At 35.5% G+C, this 24,994-nt stretch overlaps 1 protein-coding gene across 2 annotated transcripts; it reads right to left on the bottom strand.

Annotated features, from left to right (window-relative positions):
* Positions 1 to 3,699: 3,699 nt before the first annotated feature.
* pwn (pawn) lies at positions 3,700 to 24,367 on the bottom strand. 2 transcript variants are annotated; one of them, XM_068289998.1, is made up of 10 exons: positions 24,270 to 24,367; positions 23,071 to 23,196; positions 20,501 to 20,805; positions 6,319 to 8,238; positions 5,854 to 6,252; positions 5,622 to 5,785; positions 4,773 to 5,564; positions 4,558 to 4,718; positions 4,351 to 4,492; positions 3,700 to 4,278 (listed from the first exon to the last, which is right to left on the bottom strand). In XM_068289998.1, the coding sequence occupies exons 3-10, from the start codon at positions 20,694 to 20,696 to the stop codon at positions 4,075 to 4,077; spliced, it is 3,978 nt and encodes a 1,325-aa protein (XP_068146099.1). In that variant the 5' UTR covers positions 20,697 to 20,805; positions 23,071 to 23,196; positions 24,270 to 24,367; the 3' UTR covers positions 3,700 to 4,074. The 2 variants fall into 2 exon arrangements, with proteins under 2 accessions (XP_068146099.1, XP_068146100.1); XM_068289999.1 differs by having other exon boundaries at positions 4,351 to 4,489; positions 4,558 to 4,712.
* Positions 24,368 to 24,994: the final 627 nt, after the last annotated feature.

Genomic DNA, 24,994 nt, shown 5'->3' with positions numbered 1-24,994 from the left:
GGTTATTAATCGCTTGTCAGTTAGTTTAATTGAAATTTTCCACCAGATTAAAATCTGGTTTGACTAACTGAATCTTGAAATTCGAAATTATTTTCCGTATTACCAATCGACACACAGTTAATATTTGGTAACAATTTCTAACCTTTTCAAAAACATTTCAATATTTAATGGAAAATAATTTTCCAACTGTTTATTCCATGCATTTTTTTATCGTCTTGTTAAAAAGAATTCGACTTGTCATTCCACAACTGTCAAAAGAGATTTATGATAGCATGACAAATGCTTTTGATTGATTGGAGATACCTGTCATTTATCTGATAGATTAGCCACTAGTTAAATAGATTTATCTTACTGCATTAACTATATTTGCAGTTATTCAATTACTTCCTTTGCGTTTTATGTTTTCTGGCGTTTTATTGCCAGAATTATTTGAGGCCAGCAATTAATGCGGGTAACATTAGATGGTCATGGACTGTTTCATGCTAGTTAATGTTGGTACAAAATATTTCTTGTTGCAAGGTATTTGGTTTTTGAAAATTTACTGCCTTACTCATTTGCCTTGCATTGACAAGTCGACAAGGCAAACACTGACGATGACAAGTGACAACAATGCCAACAAGGAAGTTGGAAGCGCATCTCCACGCGCGCGCCCAATTACGACAAAAGCAGCAGCAGCGGCAACAGCTATAGAGGAACTCACCTGAACACATTGAGTTATGGTTTGCAACACCTGCGGGCAGAAAGAGATTTGACTATTTCGACTTCGACATTGTCATTGCCGGCGGTGGAGACTCAACACACCACACACATACACACACACACACGCACACACAATGTAACTGGAACAGCTTAGCGAAAAAATGTGTTTATGGCTTTGGTTTTTTTACGATGCTTGCAATTCTCTCAGTCGAGTCACAAAAAGTATTTACCCAAAAAAAAGAAAAAGAAAAATATCATGTATACGCCCCCATGCCAAGATGAATAAGGTGTAGAGAGAGTGTTACTCCTGCATTTGAAGGCCAACAATCTGGTTACAATCAATCAATATATTTATTCGCCGAGCGTATGACATAAGATACACCCAATAATGAGCGTAAATTGGCAACAATGGCAAATCAAAAACCAAACGAAAGGTATGGCATTTCTACCCCCCTCCCCCTCACCCACATTTTTTTTTCGTGAGGTGTAACTATTATACATTAGTTTTATGGTCAAAGTTTTTGGTACGTGAGTTGGATGAGCTGGTCGACGCCCACAATTGCAAAAAATTGTTTGCGAATTATTTGCAGCGTCATTGCCAAATCGAAATCCTACTAAATGGGTCAAACAAAGTTAGAGGTAAATGAAAACCAAAGAAAACAAAAACAAAACTTTTCCATTCATCTGGTAATGTAATAAAATAATAATCATTTCAACTGCTACTAGTCACCGTTTTCTTTAAAGGTATTTGGCTTTATTTATTTTTGGCATTTTTGCTTTTATTTTTATTTTGTGTTTCTTCTCTGTTGTGATAATTATTAAATAACACCACAATTATATGCGTATATGCCAAGAGGTGCCAAGAGAAGGGAGATCGATTACCATGTACGACCTTTCCATCTGGCCAATTGCTTAGCGATATGCGATCAATTAATCTAAATGCCGCCGCTTTTGAAGCTGACAGATACATGACATTGAACTTCATACATCATAGGTTTTCAACAGCTACATAGATTAGCTAGCTAATGGTCAGATATTGATGATGTTTAGACTCCTCAGCATCGACTGACTGAGACCTCATACTCTTAGATGTTGGTGTTGTGTGAAGATGATCTTGGGGGCGTCACTGACCATCATTAAAACTGAAACACACACACACACACACCGAGAGACCATTCATGGTTTTCTAATTTTTATGCGCATTCCGGTCTTGTGGCACGACCAACAATAAAAAAAAAAAAGGTCAACTTGCCTCTGTTGCATAAGCAAACACTCGACTCAGACTTTAACATATCATCTTCATTTCCAACGTGAAGCGGTTGGCCAGGTCAGTGCGTTACTGCCACACGCAAATGTAGATACACGGTAGACACGATCTCGAATTTTCATATAATTTTAATTTATTTATGCGTGTGAACCACAACTGAGATACTGACACCAGCCACCAAAGTTGTCATAAATTAAAAAGCGAAACGTTTGCTTTTCACCCGCCAAGTGAAATGTCATATGAAATTTATGAATTACCAACAGATGGTCCATGAAAAAGTTTGTCTTTCTTATGACGACGTAATGTAATAGGCAAAAGGTGAGTTAAAGGTAAAGCAAATCAAATAATTTGGTCAAAAATCGGAAAATTGTTATATTTCAGGAGCACCTTCTTCTCTTCCTTTGGTTAGTCACACTTTGTTATTATATTTTAACATGCTACTTTAGACAGTTTCATAAAAATCAAGTTAAGTTAAATAAACAAATAAAAATTAATAAATTGTTATAGATAGACAGGAAGATATACAGATTGGTGATCTATGAAAATTATGATCTCTATCTTTGAACAATCGTTTTTTTGGTAATCCTTCATTAACCTGTTTTATTTTGTTGGAAAATTTAATTATATTATTTAAAATATTAAAACGATATCTGTTTAAGTTAGTTTATTAAGATAATTGATTTCTATATTACATCATAAAGATTTAGATAATTCCTTTCCTGTTTTGATTTAATTATTGTTTCAAAATATTATTTGAATCGAAATCAATATGTTGAGAAACTTTTTAATTAATTTCTTAAGTAAACTTAGAAAATTGTTTAAATAAACCCCAAAAGTTAATAAGGATGAACACGCTAGATCGCCATGACGATAAACCAATCACAGGGTCTATCCTTGACTATTTTTGCAAATTTTTCCAAAACTAAGCCATCAGGTAGCGAAAAGAAGTTCGTCGGGTTTGCTAGTTACTAATAAACTCATTTTATTTTTGCATTAAACGAGAAAACTCATTTCTTTCATTGTTCAATCTCTAATGTTCAATGTTTTATTTATCCAGTGTAAATTTTTTAAATATGCCCCCCCAGCCAAAATGAGCACTTGCTTAGTTTTTACTCAGTCCTTAGCACTTCCGGCTCAGTTTTTACTCAGACCCTTAGGACTTCTTGCTCACAGTTGTTTTCACACATGTTTTTGTAGCATAATTTTAGGATCAGCAGAGTAATTCAATGTTAACTTAAAGTCGGTGGGTTTAAAAGTGTTGCTTATGAATCAGAGACGGTTCCGAAATTTCAAACTTTAGACTGCCTTGAGGATACGGTTTTTTAAACTATAAGCAAGATCTGTCAATTTATGAATCTTTCTACGTCTCTTCTATACTAATCTGATCTAATTAAGACTTGGGAATATAATGAAAAACAAACCTGATCCAGAAGAGTCAAGAAAATTTAAATTGGTGAATAAATCTTTATAAAGTCAATTAGTTTTAATATTTTGAGATAACAAAATTCCGATTTCTCTCCGTTAAAATATATTAATTTTCAAGCCTTCAATCTATAGTTAATTCAACTAAATTGTTTGCTCTATGTGATTTAATTCATATAAAATTTTAATTTTGTTTTTCCAAATTTATTTGATTTATTTCACAATTGGATTTTCATGGTTTTTTGTTGTTTTTATTTTTACAATACTATAAGCTAAGGGAACTAAATTAATTTCTTTAGATTTAAGTGGGATGTGACTTGAAGTGTTTTTTCTTTTTTCAGAGATTGGAGAAAGAATAAATTATGTATATAGTAATATTTAAAATTAATGATTAGTTGTCGTTGATATTGCAATATAGAACTAAATTTTAATTCAAAACAGTTAACTAAGCTTAAACTAAGTCTTTAAATTCTTAGTTGCTAAGTATTTCAATAAGAGCGAGAGGGGGAGGAGGGGAAGGATAGTAGCCAGAGGCTGGACAAAAACGCGTCTCAGCTGCAGTCGCCGCGGGGACTGTCAGTGGAAAAGTATTTTAGGCCATTAACTTAAACACTAAAAACTAAGTGCCAATATTTACAGGGAAATTGGAATTGCAATTGGTGTTGGTATTCGAGTTGGATTTGCTATTACTTCATGTAGTAACTGCTTGGAGCTCGTCCAGAAGTGTAAGTGCTCATGGGTATGCCTTGTGGACCGGGTATATGATTATGTCCACTTGATGAATGTGCTATAGATTGATTCTGTGAGCCGTACAAATGATCGACACTGGTATTACCAATGCCATTGCCGGATGGTTCATAGTCGACATCATAGTAGATTCCACTTTGATTCTGAAAAGGAAACACAATCAAAGAGGGGAATTAAGTTGAAGGGATTTAATAGGTTATAGACAAGCTACTTACTGCTATGCTGCCATTACTACGACTTTTGGGGCGTGGCACTTGAAAATTTCTACCCAACAGATCGGCACGATCTTCCTCCTCACTGGAACTAGAGTTCTCCAGTGTGCGCATACCATTGGCACGTGGACCCAGGCCAAGTCTTCTGAGACCAAACATAGAGAAATTTAGATTTTGATCAGATAATTTATGAAGAGAAATGGAACCTACCTGGGCAATGGCACTGGTGGAGCTAAGGTGGCACTTGGATGCATTTGCATAGTGCTTTGAAGGGACATACCACCAATGGTACCCATGCCAATTGCCCCCAAGTTGGGATAGGCAAACATGGCCGATGATGGTCGTGTTGGTCCAATTGGTTCCGCCTGGGACTTGTGAAAATTAGCGCAATGATTTAAAAGAAGTGTTTTATCGATTTAGCTTACCCCATAGTGGTTCGTTTGAGCCATCACATCGGCAATTTGTGCCCAACGCATGCGATCTTCTAAAGTCACCTGATAGCCCGCTTGGGGTAGTCCAGCCGATTTTAATGGAGCCGTATTCATATAACCAAAGACAGGTGAACCCATGGCATTCTTTTGCTCGCGTTGCCAGCGCCGTGACCACATAATGAGACACACCAACGTCAAGACGATTATGATAACAGCCGCCACAGAGGCTCCAATAGCCACACCCAAAACCTCGCCATCAATCTCACATTGAGCGCCATAGTGACTTGAATCGCAGGCACAGATTTGAGTGCCCTCGTCATTGTAGCTGCATACCCCACGATTATTGCAATACGAATCTGGACACGATTGACATTCGCGTCCTGCACGCTGAGGCTGATCAGCCCAGGGGTCACGCCAACCAGCGGCACAGGCACAACGGAAACTTCCCCAGGTATTTGTACAACTGGCACTAGGGTGGCAGTCATTCAATTCCACAGACTGGCATTCATCCACATCATGGAGAGCAGACACGGCTCCTTCGGGTGAGCTAACGTAGAGAACCGAGTTGCCTATATTATTATTCCGACGTTGGAGTACACCAAGCAAATGTTTCTGAACATCGCTACGTAGATTGGGTCTTAAGGTTTCCACACTTTCATCCAATTTGAGTGTAAGATTAACATAGACACCGCTGCCACCCAACTGAGGATCTCCTCGATAGATATTATTGACCTTGGCCTCCATAAATTCATCGGAATATGGGGTCATTGACATGGCAGAATCCAACTAAGCAAGAATTACAAAATCAATTAAGCGAAACTTATTTGGATTTCATTAGGTTACCGCTCTGATAGACTCGTAGCTCAATTGGCCAAAAGGTTCACTATTGTGATCCATTAGCTTATTATCCCAAACAATGCGATGTTCATATATGCGATCCACACGCATGCCCAGATGGAAGGAGATCACACGACGACAGGGATCCCGATGTTTGCGACGTGAGTAACCTAACAGAAAAAAACATTCGTTTAAAAACTTTATTTTCAAGCAAACAGTTTAAACAATTTCCTCTCACCTGGTCGACAGTGACAACTGGAGACACCACTGTCGGTCTTACAACGTTCATGCTGGGCCTGATCACAAGTGGAATCATCTCCCACAATGCAGGTATCAATTCTTACCGGTGGTGGAGTTGGACGCTGACGGTAATGGGGACGAGTGGGTCCAGCATTCGTTGTGGGAGATGATGGCGCTGGAGATTTACTCTGTTGTCCTCCGCCTCCTCCTTGTTTTGGTTGAAGTTCAACAACTTCTGTTTCGGGGACTACATAGCCTCCACTGCTCTGTGTGACGGCACCACCACTACCACCATTACCAGTTGCTGTTCCTACTGATGGTCCTGCTGCACCACTTCCACTTCCTGGCAGCTGTGGCAATCGAGTAGCTGGCGTTGTGGCTCCAGCCTGTGGAGGATCTGTGGGATCACCAAAGAGATTGATGTAAGTGCGTTTGCCATCGATTGAGACGAAGCCATCGTCACCTGATGCTGACACAATAATATCGGCCTGAGGACCATTCAATCCAGTACCATAGGATCCATAAGGCTTAATATTGATGGTCTGTTGAGAGCCACTGCCCTTAGGTCCCGGCCCCTGAATGGCCGACAGAGTGACATCAAAGATTTCACCATAGCCGGGAGGCAAATGCTGTCGAGTTGGTTGAATGGCCGTTTGCTGGGGCACTGAGGGACGTGGCTGGGCTTGAGGACGTGGTCGGCCACCGGGTTTAAATTCCGGATCATCGAGGACTATGCCAGGACGAGGATGGTATTGGGCAGAAGGTGGAGGAGTGGCACTGGAATTAGGCGACTTTTCGGTGGTTGTGGTTGAGGTAGTTGTGGAAGTAGTGGTGGTGGTGGTAGTAGTGGTGGATGTGGAGCTAGTAGTGGTTGAGGTAGTTGTTGTTATGGGCTCATTAAAGGACGAGGACGAGGGTTGTATCTCTTGCGATCGCGTGGCCAGCATATCGCTTTGAGGAGTAGTCAAAATCTCACTAGACCCACTGATTAGAGTGGTAGTGGAGCTGCTCTCCAAACCTGGTGTGCGATTGGCTGTCATAAAGATAACCTCCTCGGTTGAGGGATCCAAATCTAAGCTCTCAGCGCTATCCATAGACATGGGCACATAAGTCGAGGACATGCCCATGACGGTATGAACCACAGAACTAGTCTCAATGATTGTGGTATAACCATCCTTATCTCCCGAGGGCTTAGGTTTTGTTTTCTTTTTCGTACTAGGAGTGCTTGCAGGAGCAGGAGGTGGCTGCAATTCATCTTCCACCTCCCCGCCGCCATCTGTATCCTGGTCGGATACTTCTATATACTGAGCATTGATATCTTCCTGCGAGAACTCCGAATCGTAAGTAGTATCCGCTGTGGGTTGCGCCGCCTCTAACTCGCTTTCAACCACTTCTGGTTCTTGTGGAGGTTGTGGCGACGGGGAGGGTGCCACATGCGGTGCTGGCAATGGTTTGTATTGTGGCAAAGGTCGTCGACTGCCACCCACACTAGTGGTTATCGGTGGTCTTGGTTTATTTCTATACCACGGTGGACGATTGCTCACAAATCCTGGACGTACTGGGACGATTTGTTCAGGTATTGGGACTCCAGTAATGAAAGGTCTATCGGGACGATCAAATGGATAGGGCGGAGGACGCATTGAGGTGCCTGGCTTCTGAGCCTCATAATCAATGGGCAAAGGTTGAACATCTGAGATTCTTGGTGGCCCTCGATTGTTAATCCTACTGGCCGAGGGACGTCTTACCGCTTGGGTATTGGCATGCACATTGACATTGCCATTCAGGAGCTTCACAATTCCAGTTATAATATCTTGTATATCGGGATTTCCATTCTGACGGGCACTATGTGGAGCCTGGGTTGCACTGGTCATCGCTGAGGTGGCAGTACTGCTCGGACTCGGCCTGATTGGGGACCCCGACGTAGGTTGTCGCAGGTCCCCTTGCACTAAAAAAGAAGCCTCCGAACTAGATGATGAACTGGCTGCTATGGTGGACTCAGTTGAACTGCTACCTCCAAGTGTCTTTCCAGCTCGAATACGTTGTGTTGTCTCTGGCTTTTGTTCTTGATCGTGACTCTCATAGGTTCCTGTTGGTTTGATGTTGTAATGAAAATAACGTCCCGCTGAAACATCTTTGTCTAAATCTTCAGGATAATTAACATCGTTCGGTCCATAATGCTGATTCTGCGGATTGTGATCATGTAATATGGGTGAAGCTGAACGCTGAACACGGGCTAAAGTTTCATTTTCATCTCGTATGGGAGCATCGTTCCCGGCCAGGCGATTAATCGTATCGGCAATGGTACTCTCAATACTAGGATGTGCCTGGCTTAGTTGGATGCTCGATTTGGGCGAAATCTGTGAGATACTCTCATGTTGGCCAGCTAAAAAAAAAAAAAAGAGAAAGAGAAGTACAAATTAACAGGTGAAATTCTTGAACTACTCAGGCATCAATTTCACTAATTGCACAGTGTAAAGAATCTGAACCTGCCTGTGCGGAAACAAAAGCCTCACAAGGTTTCACTTTTCCAGGGCCCAACCCCAAAAGCGACATGGGTCTCTTTGTCAGTGTCACACACAAACACACACGAAAGCATGCATTCATTTGCATTTTCTTAGGAAACCATCTCCATTTCCATTTCCATCTCGGTTTCAGTCAGTCCCCCATCATTTGTTTTCGATGTCAAGATTGTCTTTTGTATTCTTTTCACTCTCTTGCATCTAATTGTATTTGCATTATAAAAAATGTTGTTGTCTTACACTGACAATCGCAAAATCACATGTGTATATACATATGTATATAGATATATGTCACAATTGTGAAGGCTTATTACATGTCTTCCAACCATATAATATATACACACACACACGAACATATTTAGTTACATACCAACTCTAGATACCCACAATTGACTTGGCCTCGACAAACTGTAAGTAAGAATTTCATAAAATTGCTACGTCAAGCGTTGAAAAGATGCCAAAGCAAAGTAACTACTGCAGATTTTCATCATTTTTATGGGCATTTGCAGAATGCGAAATTATACCAGCCATGAGAAAGTTAAGCAAACGGATCAACACATAAATTAACTATAAGAATTCACTATATTCACTTGTTGAAAATTCCACAAACTTTCAGCATAAAAAAAACTATTTCCTTAATATAGTTGGACAGCCTTAACAGAAAGTAACAGAGTGCTAAGAGAATGCTTATGTATCTTAAGGAACTAACTTCTTTCAAAAATAGATAGTTTTCTATTCTACCTGAACTAACAGCTCAGATAGAGTACAATTTTTGGTTAATTAGAGAATCTAAGCTTAGCAGTAGTTAACAAAAGCTTTCCCTTACTTGAACTTGCTTTATAAGGCGGGTGAGGAAACTTACTGCATTACATACCTATTTCCAATCCTTTACCTCAACAAATCACTTTAATGGTATAAGGGACATCTAAGTTAAGATTGAGCCTTTTTAGTAATTATTTTTACTAAATAAAAATAATTTAAATTACGATAAATCAATTTAGACTTTCTCTTGAAACACAAACTCAAGTGGTAGAAGTTTTCAATCTATCTCTCTCTCTACTTGCAGCGTTATTAAAGCTGTCTTCAGTTGCAAAATGTTACCATTGACAATCAACACTGTGATCTTTGCTCTCATATCTTATTCACATTGCCACCTTACCAGAGTTTTGTCGGCTGTCAACATTTATGAATTCGAAATAGACGCCGATTGAACTCTATGACCCATACCCATATCATTCTTAACCTGCAATGCCAGTCAACAGATGCCAAGTATTTCTACAGAGTCACAAGCACACACACTTTTTCAACACTTTTCTGGCACACCTCAATCCGTCATCTGCATGTGTGTGTGTGTAGACTTTCTTCTATATACATTTCGGGGTGTGATTTATGGGCTCCCCCGCTGAGTTGTAGATGGCTGGGCTGTCAGACTGGTTGAATGCAGCTTCAAACTCCGAGGTTTATTTTTTATTTTGAAGGTGTCAAGTGCAATTGCCGAGGAAGAAATGTTTGTCTCACATATTAGCACGACTAGGGAGAACCAGTTTTAGTTTTTTAATCTTTATTGTTATTTTTTTATTTTGGTAAAAGAAGTCGTTTTTCGTTTAACTGTTATGGGCTCATAATTCACAGCAAGTTTAGTTATTGAGTTTAACCCAAATTGTTTTTGCTTGGGCTCTTGTTTCCTTACTTCATGGTTTGCTTTGACTTAGATTTTTGTATATTATTTTTTTTTTTTTCATAGATACTTTCACCTGTTTGGTTAGAGCGTTTAAATTGAAATTTCAAATATTTAATTCACTTTCTATAAATAAGACATTGGTTTGCTTTTTTTTTTACATGTATATAAAAATATAATTAGCAATTCCTTTTTTGGTTAAAACACTTTTCACTTTCCATGCAATTTTTCATATGTTGGTGTTGTTGTTGTTGTTGTTGTTGATATTGATTTGAAAATGAATTTATAACTGGTTGAAGTAAAAGTGTTTTGATTTTAGCCAAATGCCGATGGCTGTGAAATTGCCAGACAAAGACAAGACTTGGTTGGCCAAAGCTGGTTAAATTGTAACACAAATTTCAGAAACTGAAAAACAAAAACAAAAAGCAAAAATTGAATTTGTGGCATGCAACAACACTTTCACGGACCTCGAACGAAAGTAAAAACTTTTGTGATTACCAGTAACGAATTAGAAGAAGCAGACAGAAAAATAAAAACAACTACTATACTATGTATTATATACATATATACGATAAATACATACATACATACATATGTAGGTATAATAGCGCCTGCTGGTTCAATGCACGACTGGGCTGCCTGCAAGTCACTGGAAATGACAACCAGATGAGAGGGTCATTAGTTCCAGCGCTTGCCTACACTAATTTAAACGCTACTTTAGCCCACGACGAGGACGCACGACATCGTCACGACAACAACAACACCAACAACATACCGGCAATAAATGGTTAAAGCCCCAAATTGCCAATTTTCAGCGCCTCCACTAAGAAATCACTTTCTATTTCACGACACAACCCAAAATAAGATAGAAAAAAAAAAAAACACAAAACAAAACAAAATGTAAGCCAAAAAGCTAGCGATAATAATTACAATTGCCTTGCGCTTATGAAATAACGACAATTTAAGATTTTCAAGCGATTTCAATATGTCATACACGTACCGAAAACTAAAAGCCAAATGCAGACAGGGCAAGCATTACGCATACGCCTCGTGGGCATGCCTAAAACGATCGCAGACTTTGTTAGACTGTGACTGGGCAAAGGGGCATTAGTGAAAGGGGTTAGAGTTATGCAATAATACAATTTAATATGGCTAGGCGACAAGTTGTTATATTTTCACCATAAATAAATTGTGTAATTGCATATTTACACATATTTATGAATGTAATTGCCGAAACTTATGTATGTATAGAAAGTTATATTGGTTCGAGAAGGGCTTCACTTTGGTTAAAGCATTCTAAGTAAAAGAAGTTGAAATTCTAATCATTTGGTTTCAAAAGCTTTTTTTTTGAGATATTGAGAAAATTTGGTTTGTTTTCTTACGATTAAAGATCTTATTTATTGATGATACGAAAATACAGACGTTAGTATGGGAAAGGAAATAGCCAAATAAGAAAACTAAATGATAAATTTTTATCAATTGAGTTCAAAATACTTTCATATGTTGAATTTCTAATCCTACATTAAAAATGAAATGATTGAAGTGTAATAACAAAAAATAAAATTTTATAAAAGTTTTCTTTTCTAAAGATTTGATCTATCTGATCTGATAATGGGATTGTAGGGCAACATTTTGATTAATAAAGAAAATTGCTTCAATTTGTAATTTAAGAGATGAATCTAGTGCCATGAAATTTGGTGGTCCAACTGCTTAATATCTTAGATATTAAAATATAAATCTATGAATAGCATAAAGTAATAACAAATTTCGAATAAAAAGATTCACCAATAACTATATGACAGTATTTAACTAACAGAGTTTCAAGTAACTAAAAAAAATATATGTGAATATGTATTATTGAATCAGTTGTATAAATACATATAAATATAAAATCATACATTATATTCAGAAATTGGAATTGAAAACAATCCTTTTAAGCCTAAGCAACCACCAAACAAGAATATTAATCATATATTCCTGTTTGTAACTTTAAAATCAGAATAAAGACAATTTCGATATATGGCATTCAGCTTTCAGGTTACACAAGCAACATTGCACTCATACAAAGAAATAAGATACGAATTTTATATTCCAAACTCTGAAGGTTTCCGAAGTATCCAAAAGAATTGCAGGGAGACACTGCGCACGGTTGGAAGTCCACCGCAACCAAAAAGCGATAAATCTATTAGATAATAGCACACCGACAAGTCGCCTGAAGCGGTGGTTATCCACTGAATCTTTGTCTTCTCATCCCTCATGAAATGTTTTTTGTTGTTGAACAAATTGGTGTTGTCTTTTTTTCTCTTTCTTGACATCATCATATACAATTGATTGTTGTTCCCATAGATAATGTTTTACACCCCCGTCAATGTGATTAAAAAAATTTGTTAATGCAGATCTTAAATCAAACCAAATACATACTCTTGTTAAATAATGTTTTTTTTATGTACCATGGAGCTTTAATAATAATGCTTATGGGGAAACGCTTAAATCGTTTTTAAACAACTTTTGCCAACTTTTGCCAACTTTTGCCTTCTAGTTAAAAAATTATCTTTGAATTTATCTAGAGATTCTTAAAGCCAAATAGCTTGGGATTGACTTTTTTCGGACTTTTAAGACATTATGTCTTTTAGCAATTTTTCTTAATATTTGCCATAGAAACGGGTTTGTATAGAAATATGTTTTCTATTTAGTATTAAACAAAAAACATTTCTTTCTTAAGTTGAAAGCTCCCTTTTATGGCTATAGACCTTTATTTTTGTTTGTTGAACAATCGCAGACTTTTAATCTAAACAGCAAAAAGAAATATCATAAATACAATTTATGGTCTGACTCAAACCTCTTACATTCTTTCTTTCTCCCTCTCTCTCTCTCTCTACCTCTCTAAAAGTGCCTCATAAACATAACTTAGTTGTTAAGCTAAGATTTCTATTAAAGATGCTGGCCACATCTCGACTGGTCATCTACAATAAAAACCCACGTTCAGGGCACGCCCCTTGACTGAATTGGGAAGGTACTGTGTATGTATACAATTTCTCTTTGTGGCATAATAATAAAAGGAGAGAATTTTTTTTGTTTTTTGATTTAATGCTAATTGATTTCCGTTGGTGATCTTGTTTTATTGGTGGGCGTTAGTTATGAAAATCTTAGAGAGTAGAAGTAGAGAGAGAATGCCTTAAAAGTCCATAAATAATGAAAGTATCTGCAGCCTGCAGGTATTTTCATTAGCTAAGCAAATAAAGTATCTGACACTTGAGCAATCAAACCGTCAATTGTTTGTTTTTTCTTCTCATTTTGCTTTGTTTAGTTTGTCTGTCTTTTGTTGAGTGTCTGCAGAACGAACCAACAAACGAACAAACAAAGCAACTTCACTTGGTACCTGGCAAATAAGAAAACTTGATTTGTTTCTCCCTAAAGCAATGGACACTGAACTTGAGTTGAAGTAAAGCTCTTGTCTAGTGAAATTACAATGCAATGCAGTTTAGCTAGGTAAAAGTAAATTTTCCAATTTTCCATACCATGGCATTAGATTTGCAATTATTTATGTTAATTTTCCGCAAGAGAATTCAATAGACAAATCTGTTTATATATGCATGTATATACATACATATATACTATACAGATGCATGTACATTTCTTAAAGTGTATATAAATTTAGCTCATCTTAAAACCAGACTTAAGACCAAAGCGAATGACCTTAATCAAGGTCTGCTTTGGTCGAGTCTGGCATGGTCTGGTCTCTGATCTAACCGCTTTATGGCCAAAGTCAAAGCCAAAGTCGAAGTCAAAGCCGGTTGCAGTTTGACTGCATTTTCTGTTGCTTCTACTGCCTGTTGGTTACGCTCAGTTGCATGCCAAAAACAACAACAGCAAAAATTCAGAAAAAAAAACACAGAAAAATTTATTAGCAACCGCTTTGGTTGTTGTTTTCTTCTCCTAGATGAGCTCTGCGCTCTGTTGGCTTTCAATGTTGGCAAAGATCCTCAATCTCCAATGGCCAAGCTAAGGAAAGTTTTTGCTACTTAATTGTTGTTGTTGCTGTTGTTGTTGCTTCATACCTAATTGCCTACTCCAGCTCATATATTTAATTAAGCCAAAGGCAAAAATCCACATTCTTTGTAGAACAAAGTCTTGTAAATTTTCAAACGATAAGCAATCTTCAGCAAAAAAAAAAAAAAAAAAAGAAATAGTTGAAATATTTTCTGTTCTGGGCTCTTAACACGCCAAGGGAATATTTCTTCAAAGTGTCGAGTGTTATCTTAGGTCAGTAAACCCAATATATAAGTGGAAGAAGTCGCAGAGAAACAACAAACAATAACAAGAGGAAGAGAAAAAAAAGACAGCGACTAATTGAACAATTAAATATAATTAAATCTTAAATAGAACAAACTTATCACTACGAGAAGAATGAGAGCAAGAAATGCCCCTTTGGCACTAGGAGAATCCGTCAAAGAGGTAAAGAAAAGACAAGTCAAGTTGTTTAACGACAATTTATTGATTAAATAGGCGACATCTTTCTTCGTCTCTCTCTTTCTGTCTCTCTCCCTGACTCTTTCTGAAGGCTATCTATCTCTGTCTACGAAACGAAACTGTGTCAATGTACCCCAGCAGAGACAACAGCAAGTTGCCTGTCGACCAATATGGTCTTAATGGTCTGTGACAAGTTCAAAAGCAAAGCTGGTATGAATGTTGAGAACCGGCTTTGGTTTTATATATTAGCCAGATATAGCTAGGCAGCTAGTCAGCCAGCCGGCCAGTCCGTTGGCCAGTCATTCATTCAGTCACTCAGTCAGTCGTGGTAACTTTTTATTAGGCTATATCTAACTGCGTGCCAAATAGAAATGGGTGAAGCGTCTCTCTTTCTATACACACAAGTCGACTGTTACACACACACAGAAGCATACTTGGTGTGCGTGGGCCAGTCCATTCCTAAACGTACATACGTGACTGTGTGTGTGTGTGTGTGCCAGCTAACTGCGTCTCTTTAACGGCACTTGACTTCCAGTTTTTCTTTTCTTCCATCTTTTTGTTAAAGTTTTTTTTTATGGAAGTTTTGGCTAGTTTATGATTGAAAAAATATCAATTACTTTCAATTCAAGTTTGTTGCCTAAGTCTTTTGTTTTTACTTGGCCCAAATGGCCAATGAAAAATCAAACAAAGAATGCCTAACTGTAAGCAAACTTAGGAAACTCAACTTTAAAACTTTAATTATTAGCATTTCTGAATTTTATTTAAAATGTAATAAAAAAAAAGAATGGCGAGAAAAAAGTAAATAATAAACCGTTTTAAAGTAACGTTAGAATTAAAACTGTATATAAATTACAAAAAAATATCGTCCTATAGAGCGACAATGAGTATTAGCCATAAAAGTATATTATTAAAAAATGATTTAAACATTTTTTTTCCAAATACTAAGTTCAAAAATAACATTAGCCCTTTACGCATTTTTTAAAATTTACAATTTTGCGTTAAACACTTAATGATAATAATAAATATAGCAATCGCACTTCTATCCTTGTTTCATAATGCTTTCAAAACAGGAAGAATATTATGAAATTTTGTATAGGGTAGAAAGAAATCTCATTTCGGGAAGGTAATTTTTAAAATATTATATATATTATATTCTCATTTATTAATATGATTTACATACATATGAATATTTCTGCAAATGTATGTGAAAGTTTCTAAAGAGAAAATTTGTATTTTATAGCAATTCTAATATAATCTCTTGTGACATAATTTACAGTACAAATGAAAACAAAATGAATGATTTTTTTTTCATTTAGGGTTGGGCTTTTTTATATTGTTAAATTTAAATTTGTATTGTGCTATAGGATCATCAAAAGTTTAATCATCTTACCGATTTATGTCTTTGAATAAACGGTTTAAAGTTTCGGTTAAAAACAATACAAAAAACGATAAAGATATAGCAACTTTTAACCGGTTTACTGCAAATATCTCCAAATTTCATTGATGGACCGCCATTGATGTCAGAGAGTCCCTCTCTACCTAAGTTGCAGCTTCATTTGGCCTGAGGACAAACACATATTTTTCGCTTGCGTTGAGAACGTAACGAACTTGGCCAAAACCAAAAATAAATTGTGGGTTCGGATAACTCTGTTTGGCAATGGGATGGATGCTGTTGTGCCTGTCTGATTGCCTCTCTGTGTGTGTCTGTCTGACTGTCTGTCTGTCTGTCTGCCTGGTGTGTGTGTCGTTATTGGGTGTGTGTGTTCATGCTGCCTGGGCTTACAACTTTCGTTGTGCTGAATTTCATTGTAAAATTTTTGTTGGAGGAACTTGACTTCGGTTTGAACTGATGGGAAAGGGAAAGTACGACAAGATGCCCAGTGTATGCAGTTATTGATATGGCCAACAAAATCGAGATCAAGCTGTGTAAGCACACACACACAGGCACACACACACATACGCACACATATGAGTCTAATTGATTGAGCGGCGAAGAAAAGAAAGAGAAAGATCTTAAGCTTCAACTTGAAAGTAAAGGGTGGAGAAACGTTTAAGTTAATTGAATACAAGCAACGAAGATTACGCTCATGAAATGTCAATTTCATTCAAAATATAAAGAATCTATAAAGAAAAGAATATTTTCCTAATTAGTTGGTTAAAAGAGGGGGGGTGTTCTCTCTAGGCTAATGCCTATTCATATATGCATTTTAATTAAAAATAGAAGAGAGGAAAAAAAACAGCTCATCAACTGTAACCGTTTAATTGCTAGTCGACTCGTCGACTGACTGAGTGGAATCAATTAAAGCTAACTGGACTATTTACTGGGCCAAACACACAACAGCAACAACTGAAAAACCTTTCATGCAGTTAATAAGCCTCATTAACATAAAAGCCATGTTAAAGTTCCATAAGAATGCAAAGCCCCTACAATGTGAGTGGCTTTTCATAAAATCAGGTAAAGTGAAAATTATTTTCTTTAATTAAACTAAATGAAAGAAGTCATAAGCAAAGTAGACAAAAAAAAAAAACCAAAGCCATTTGAGAAAATTGAATTGAAGAGCAAATGTCGAAGCCGATGCCAAGTAAAAACCGTTTCGTTTAACGGCTTTTTGGGACTTTCCAAATATTAACGGCCCAAAAAAAAATAAAATCAAAAATAAAAATTGTAATTCGTTTCGGGAAAAACTGTCGCTGAGTTTATAGAAATCACGATGAGTTGTCTTTTTTTCTCTTCCAGAGAAGTTGGCGGGGGGAAAATCAATAATCTTAAGTGGCACAATCATTCATCATTCTCTCTCACAGCTGAAAGTAAAGGTCTCTCTCTAAGGTCTAAGCCAACATTTGACATTTTACGAAACAAAACCAAAAACAATACTCAAAATTTTTAACCCCAACATGTTGCATTTTCATTTTTCTCTTTCTTTGATTCTTTTTGTTTGCTTCGTTACGGCCTAAGCTGATTAAATTTTCAGATTACACTTGGCATTTTGGCACATTTCTGTTACATGGCCCACTTGCAGCCTCAAACCCTGGCCCAGACACACAGAGTGACCGAGACAACAGATAGACAGAAGGAGAGAGAAGTGAAATAACCGAAAAACCTGAAGAAAAAAGGTGCCGCTTTTGCTGTTGCCGTCTGCCACTTTGCTTGCAGCCTCCAAAAGAATTTATCGCTCAGCTTTTTATTGGGTCAACCAGCAGGTTCGTTCGCTTGGTTAGGTTTCAGTTTTGAGATTTTTTGGTTTCTTTTTGGGAATTCTTGGTGGGCCCAATCCACCAGTTGACGCAATTAATTAAAATTCTTCATCTTTATAAGGAGAAACAGGTGTGTGATTTTGGTTTCATGATAAAAAATAAATGAAGTTTTTTTTTGTAAAAAAATAAATATGAATCAACCAAATTTATGATGGATTAGGTAAGTAAATTTCTAAAAGTAATTGGAGTTTTTTTTGGTGCACAAAGTTATTAAATTTAGGAAAATCTTTTTAAAGAGGAACTTCAAATCTTTGTGCAAAAAACTTTCGTGCTTAAGGACTATTTCACAAGTTTAACGTGTTCAGGCTAGAAATAAAAAAAAAGAAGAGGATACGAGACACATTCAAGACAATATGAATAACAAATAAATAAATTAGAACAGACAATAGAGAAACAGAGTATGAAGAGGGAAAAGATGTCAATATCTGATGTTGAAATTAATAAATATTTTGTGTCTCTTATTAAGGGCCAATAAGTGGAAGATTTCGCACAAAGACTTGGTGTATATCCACAAAAGATCCAACTAATGAAAGAACTGAGCCAATGGACTAACGGATGCCCAAGAGCTGTAAAAGTTTGTTGAACAGCCTGTTCGGAATAGAAGGCGAATCTTAAATGTAAATGTTCACTAATCGTAAACGTTCTTCAAATTAAGAATTGAGATTGTGTTCACTGAGATTGGTCAAAGTATACTCCTAACCACAATACAATTCTACAGCAAGCATGGATGCCTTTGTTTGCACTTAATACATAAATATTCTAACAAAACAAAGTATTTAAAATATAAAAACCAGCGAGATTGATAATGAAAAGCTTGACAATCGGAATTCCCTCAGGATTGTTGAGAAAGTTGAAATGGTCCTTTGGCTCTTATGTCATTAAACTGTCTAAAAGTCTTTAATTTAGTTTAAAATGTAAATTACAGTTTGTAAATCTTACTTTAAGTTATGTTTTTGAATTTGTCTTAATTTTTTTTCAAAGAAAAGTTCTATGTTTTAATCAATTTGAATAAAAGATCGAAGAAAATCAGGTTTCGATTAAGTAAAAGAGTTTTGAAGTACAAGTTAATTAATCTAAGCACGTTTAATTGTCCTCATTAATCAAATAACAATTTGCATTTTCTTAACAATTAATTTCTTATATAATAGCTGCAAAGTTATTTGTAGTTTTGTCAATGCAAAAGTCTCATGGGTAAACATATATAAACTTCAATTTACGCATGTCACGCACTTTACAGGTAAGTCTGCCACAATAAAAAAGAAAAATAAATGAAAAAGAAAGACAATAACAACAAAAATAAAAAACCCAGAGCCAAAGACCCGGCTTTGGCCCAATGTATCCGGGCTGTGGCTATGAATAATCACACACATTACACAATTGAGCCACGAACGACGCAAACCAAAAATGAACTCGAGGCCAATGAATGATTCATTTAAAGATACGACGAGATGAACTACATTTCATCATCATTAGCTTTCAAATCATGCAGCATTCACTCATATGAAGATATGGCCAAAAAACGAAAAAAAAAGTTGATATTAACTAGGTCAATCCCCTATTTGTATAGGCAAATTCTGGCTAGACAATTGGCCACAATTGTGCTGGCTGCCTTATCATTTACCGTGTCACGGGAAACTTCGCACTTCATTAAGTTGGCAAGCGGTATAATGGCATACTTTTCTTTTACGATTTCGACTCCGAGTCGGAGTCGGAGTCGGACTCGGAGTTCGAGTACCCTATGCATTCTTAGTAACGCCTAATAAATTATGCAGCAAACGCAAGCTTTCTAAAAAAAATAACGAACCAACATTAAAAAAAAAAACAGCAGCATACGTGAAAAAACTTTTGGAGCATCTTCTCATGTACAAAGTAAAGAAAGTGTCTATACAAATCTCTTGTACATATGCATGAAAAACATCATCAAATGTGGTTCCTTTACAATTAAAAAGTCTTTCTCCTCCACCTCCTACCAAAAACCCCTCTTCCTCCCATTATAACAACAACTGGCCTCTAACTTTGGAGACTGTGAAAGTTTTTTTGTTTTTTTCATTTTTTGTCCTCGGCTTGAAATCCTCACAATTGGTTGGGCTTAATACCCTAACCAAAGGAGCATTTAAATATGCTTGAGCATGAAGGTAAAAGTCTCATATTAATTTATGTATAAATATGTTTAGTATAACAAAAACATTTCATAACTTTTTTAATTTAAGTTAAGATTAAGTTCTTTGGCTGAAGACACACTAGTTTTGACATCTTAAAGCTGAAAATGTTGTTTGGAGTTTTCTTTTCGACTTTTGTATAGTTTTTTAATAGTTATCTGGTTGGATTATGACCTTTTTGAAATTTAAGTCCAATTTTTTTTTTAGTAGTTTGTACATTTTTTAATAGAAAACTTCTATCTGTTAATCAAGAAAACACTTTTTATCGAAGCTTTATTTATCGTCTCAGTTCTAATAGATAGTTTAGTTCGAGTCTGAGGATTTACTTGCAAAAGTAGTAATCGGAATTCCCTTAATCAATTCCTCGTAGTTTAGACCTACTAATGAGGAGCTCAACCCCATTTTATTTGTCAGTTGTGTAGAGAAAAAAGATTTTGTAACTTATTCTCGATTTCCCTTATGTATTGCAGAGTATAAGAACTTCGGTTTTATTACTGCATAAAGGGTATTAAGCCCATCCCCTGGGTGTCTGTGTCATTTTCTTTGTTTATTTTTTACACTTACCCGTGGTTTGAACCAACGCAAAAATGGCCAACAACAAAAATGCTGTCAAATGCTGACTTCTTGGCATTCTATTGTTGCCACCTTTACTGGATTTCGATGGCTGCTGGTATTGTTGTTGTTGTTGCTGCTGTTGTTGTCGTGGTTGCTGTTGCTTATCTTTCTTGTTAAATGTAAAATTTTGTGGCTTTCGTCGCATTTTTGCATAAATTGTTTTGCTTGGGTTTGAATTTGTATTGGATTTTGTTTAAGTTGTTTTTACAGCTTTGAACTTTGGCGTGGCATGTTTTTTTCCTGTGTTTTGTTGGCTGCAAAAAAAAAGAAGAGAAATAGAAGAGAGAAAAAGATTAAAAATATTGAATTTGTTTCTGTCTTTTGTCTATGACTAGCAACTTTACTTAGGTAACTTCATAGGCAAGCAAATTCGTGGGAACAAACAGCCTTAACTCTAAGTAGATGTCACTGAAATAGTTGTTTCTTTGTGGGGATCACAAGCCATTAAAAAGCCAAACACCTTCAAATGAAAGGCGATTGCATCATCAAAAGACTAACAAGAATGGACAAAAAAGAATGCTTAAACTTAAAATCTCAAATTTTTGTAGGCATTTAGTTACATAAAATGGGAAATCATAACCGAATCTGATAATTGAAATGCTAATTTTGATGAATGTTTGTTAAATTTGTTAAAAGGGGGGAAAGTTTTAAGCACATTTTTTTTATCTTTCACGAGGTGTCAAGAAAGGAGAGGAGAGAAGAAAAAATAAGAGAAAGAAAAGTGAAACTTGAACAATAAACAACTGATAGCAAAAGATATTAAGATATATATCAAAATACCATTTAACCTTCAATCGGTTATCCAATAAACGAATTGTTCAATCATTAAAGAAACTAAAATGCTTAACCACAATTGTTTCAATTGGAAAGTGAAAGCCCCTCCTAAAAACAACAGAGATGAAAACCTTAAGGTTTTTGTTGCACTCTTCGCCTATGACTACGACTCTGTCTGTATGAGTGATTCAGTTATCATAGAGGGCAACAGATTTGGAACCTTGAAAATTTGCCTAAGAAAAACCCTCAGGCCAGGTGAAATAGAAAGTTGTATATTTTGTTTATTGTGCTTGGTTTGTCTTGGCTTTTTTTCTCTTTAGTTTTTTTTTTTTTTTTTTTTTTAATAACAAGCAGAGCAATTTTCCTTTGCTGTTTGTTTAAGCCATGTCATTATATGTATGTGTGTGTGTATGTTGGTGTTCCAATGGTTGACTCGACCCCCACGCAGGAGACGAAAACGTAGACGACTGGTTGCCTTTTTTCACCATTTCTTTTACATTTTATTTTCATCAAGCTTTTTTTTGCTTTCTTTTGGGCCCTTTTTCAACACTCATTTTTCAACGGAAGTGTTGCAGTTGGTAATTATTTATTGTTGTTGTTGTTTTTCTTCTTCTTTTCTTCATTTTGGGGTCTCTTGTTAAATGACTCATGGGATTTGGTTGCGTAACCATTAAAAGCCGGGTGAATGTGGCCAAAGTAATAAAGAGCAGATGAAAAAGCAAAAGATTATGAATACTGCAGCTGAACTGCTGAAATATATATGAATATAACCATTTAGATGGATCTTTTTTTTTGCAGATTGTGTAATCTTCTTATAGGGAAAAGTCTTTTATGTTTTCACTAAATCTTGTCTAATGGAAGCGATTATATTGATTAATTACTACTAATATATGTATATATATATATGTATCAGTTATTGTCTTAAGAAACCATTAATGCTAATCAATGGTTTAGGTAAGAATTTAGTTATGAGTCTTAGCTTATATATCTCATAAATGCAATAAAAATTGTTGCTTCATGGTTAATCCATTTTTTGTTTTATATTAAATTTTGCTTAAATAAATTCAAAAGCTTATTGACGATGATTTTTTGTTACATTCTTTAAAATTTCATTGGAATAGTTTATAATATTAACTTCTAAAAATCAATCAATAATAATTCTAATTAGAATAATTCCCTGTCTAGAATACAAACGACATAATACTTAAATATTGTCCTTCAAACTTTATTCCTAATTAAAAACATCTAATACTTATACTCATTTAAAAACAAAAGAAAAATATTAAAAAATTGCTGAATATTTAATATTTTGAAATATTTAAAGGCTTGAAGTCAAATTGAACCAAAATAAAAACTAGAACAAAATGAAAATATACAATTTTTTTAAAATTTTCTTTCACAGAAAGCCAAAAGTTTTTGAGAAATTCGTTTAATTATTATTAAGATTTTAGAAGATATGCTTAAAAGATTACATAAATTGTTTAAGAGATAATAATATTCGTAGATAACCTTTCAAGTTTTTAAAAAATCTAAGTATTAGCTTAATTTTTGTTTGATATATTTAATTGCTATTTATTACTAACTAAATCTAAATTTGAAATAAATTCCAATTGTAAATATTTTAAATTTCCACAATTAGATAAGAGAAGTAAACAATTTTTATCTAATACTCTATACAGTTTGAAATTTGTAAAACCAAAGCGAAAAAACAAAAGACTTAGGACACAAACTTGTTTGCAACTCACCTTAATAAAACGGCGATCTGATTTCTGTTGATTGATTGATGTTTTTTTTGCGTTAGATTTTTTGCGTACGTTTTCGTTTTTTTCTATTACATTTTATACACACACTCAAAAAATTTCACCAAAAAACTGCAAATTCCCAAATAAAAAATAAAACCAAAAAATTAGGAGAAAGAAACGAAAATTTTGTAGACGGAAGCTGACAAACTTGACAGCCGTGGAAAAAATGCGGTTTTGAAGGAACTTAAAGATTTAAATTTAACACAAAAAATGCCAAGTCAAACTTGAGAGGCTGGCTGGTCGGTCAGACCAAGAGAGTGAGATGGTGAGAGAGGGAGAGGGGCGGTAAAACAAATGATGGCTTGTGTGTAGTGCAGCTGCCATCTAACAAGTAAGAAGCAAACAGAAAATTGGCACAAAACGCTATCAAAATGGCACAAGTAACAGTAGAAAATACTGGAGCTAGAGTTGAAGCTGAAGCTGAAGCTGGAGGAGTTGGTGGAACAATTTATAGTCGGTGACCACACTAAAAGAGATCCGTTCCGATTGCTATAAGTTTTAGTGTAGGCTCCTTCTTACAACCCATGTAGGCAGGTGGCAGGTGGCAGCATTGATCATGATCCGGTTTCCCTTTTAAAATTTTTTCTTTCTTTGTTTTATATTTTTTTTGTTTCTTGCAATTTTAATTAACTTTTATAGTTTGTTTGCATATTTTTTAATTAACAGTGAAAATTGTAAAGACAAAATACACAAATTATGTTACAAAAAACAAAAACAAAACACAAACAAATTTGCAAACAAATTTCACACACACACACATCCACAACAATAATGGTAAAGTCTGCGTTGTTGTGTGTGTGTGACGGTTGAAGGGGATGGTGGCAAGAGGTAGCGCGCGCGCAAAAAAAAAGAAAGTTTTTTTCGTTGATTTTGTTGTTGTTATTTTTGTTGTTTCTTTCTTTTCTACACATACACAGAGATATCCACCGCATAGATATGTATATCATTCATACGTTAACATATTTGCCTTTTGCGGCATTTCTATAGACACACACACACACACACACATGTGGGAAATTGAGCATTCAACTTGAGCTTCAGCTTTTGAGCTCGTTTTAGTTATTCACTTTTCATAGATTAAGGCGAACACACACACAAAGATACTCAGATACAAATAGAGATGCAGATACAGAAATACGCACACAGAGATAAACGCATAAACGCGAGAGCGGCTTCTTCTTTCACTTCGTTCGTTGGCCACGTTTTGAGACAAAACCCGTCAACAGGTGTTTCCCGTTCGAATGTTCACTGGCAACTGAGCTTAGCGAGGTGAAGACCCAAACCAAGCGCATTGTTGGAGCTTGGCTAACTGAAGAAAGTGGTAAAAGAAACGGGTAAGACGATTTTTTCGAAAAGGTTGTAACATTAAAAGATCCATTTGGAAAAAATAAATATTTCATCTTATTTTTAATGAAAGAAATATTTATATGTTCAACATAAAAAAAGTGAACTAAAATACAGAAAATTAAGAAAATATTATAAAGTTTTAAAAATCAGCTTAAAAAATATTATAAAACGATTCTTCACACCGAATGGTAAATATCTATGGTTTTTAAATTAAAACTTGAAGTACGTGTTTAAAATTTAAGACCTAAACTTTACTAATTCTTATTATATCCTGTCATAAACGAGTTAGTAGATAATAAACGATGTTTCAATGAGGATTACTTATGTATATAAATAAATTATAATTTGTTTACTAAAATTTAATACCATCACACGCCATAAAGTTGTAATAAAATTTCTTATTTAATTTACATTTGTGGAAAAAATTTGTAATTTAATATTTGTTATCAACTGACTAAAACTCTTCAAGCAAACATATCTCAGAATTAACAAAATTAAAATAAAAATTCTAAACAAAATT

Source organism: Drosophila tropicalis, unplaced genomic scaffold (genome assembly GCF_018151085.1).
Source record: "Drosophila tropicalis isolate 14030-0801.00 unplaced genomic scaffold, ASM1815108v1 contig_593, whole genome shotgun sequence".
NCBI classification, from domain to species: Eukaryota; Metazoa; Arthropoda; class Insecta; order Diptera; family Drosophilidae; genus Drosophila; species Drosophila tropicalis.
Note: the sequence above shows the minus strand (reverse complement) of the source record. Positions and strands in the feature narration are given on the sequence as shown.

Coding starts and splice junctions, on each gene's coding strand:
- pwn (XM_068289998.1), bottom strand. CDS start 20,696: ATGCGACGAAAGCCACAAAATTTTACATTTAACAAGAAAGATAAGCAA. Junction 8,239..20,500: donor TGCGTTGGTTCAAACCACGG/GTAAGTGTAAAA, acceptor TTTTTTTTTTAG/CTGGCCAACATGAGAGTATC. Junction 4,279..4,350: donor GTAGTAATGGCAGCATAGCA/GTAAGTAGCTTG, acceptor TTTCCTTTTCAG/AATCAAAGTGGAATCTACTA.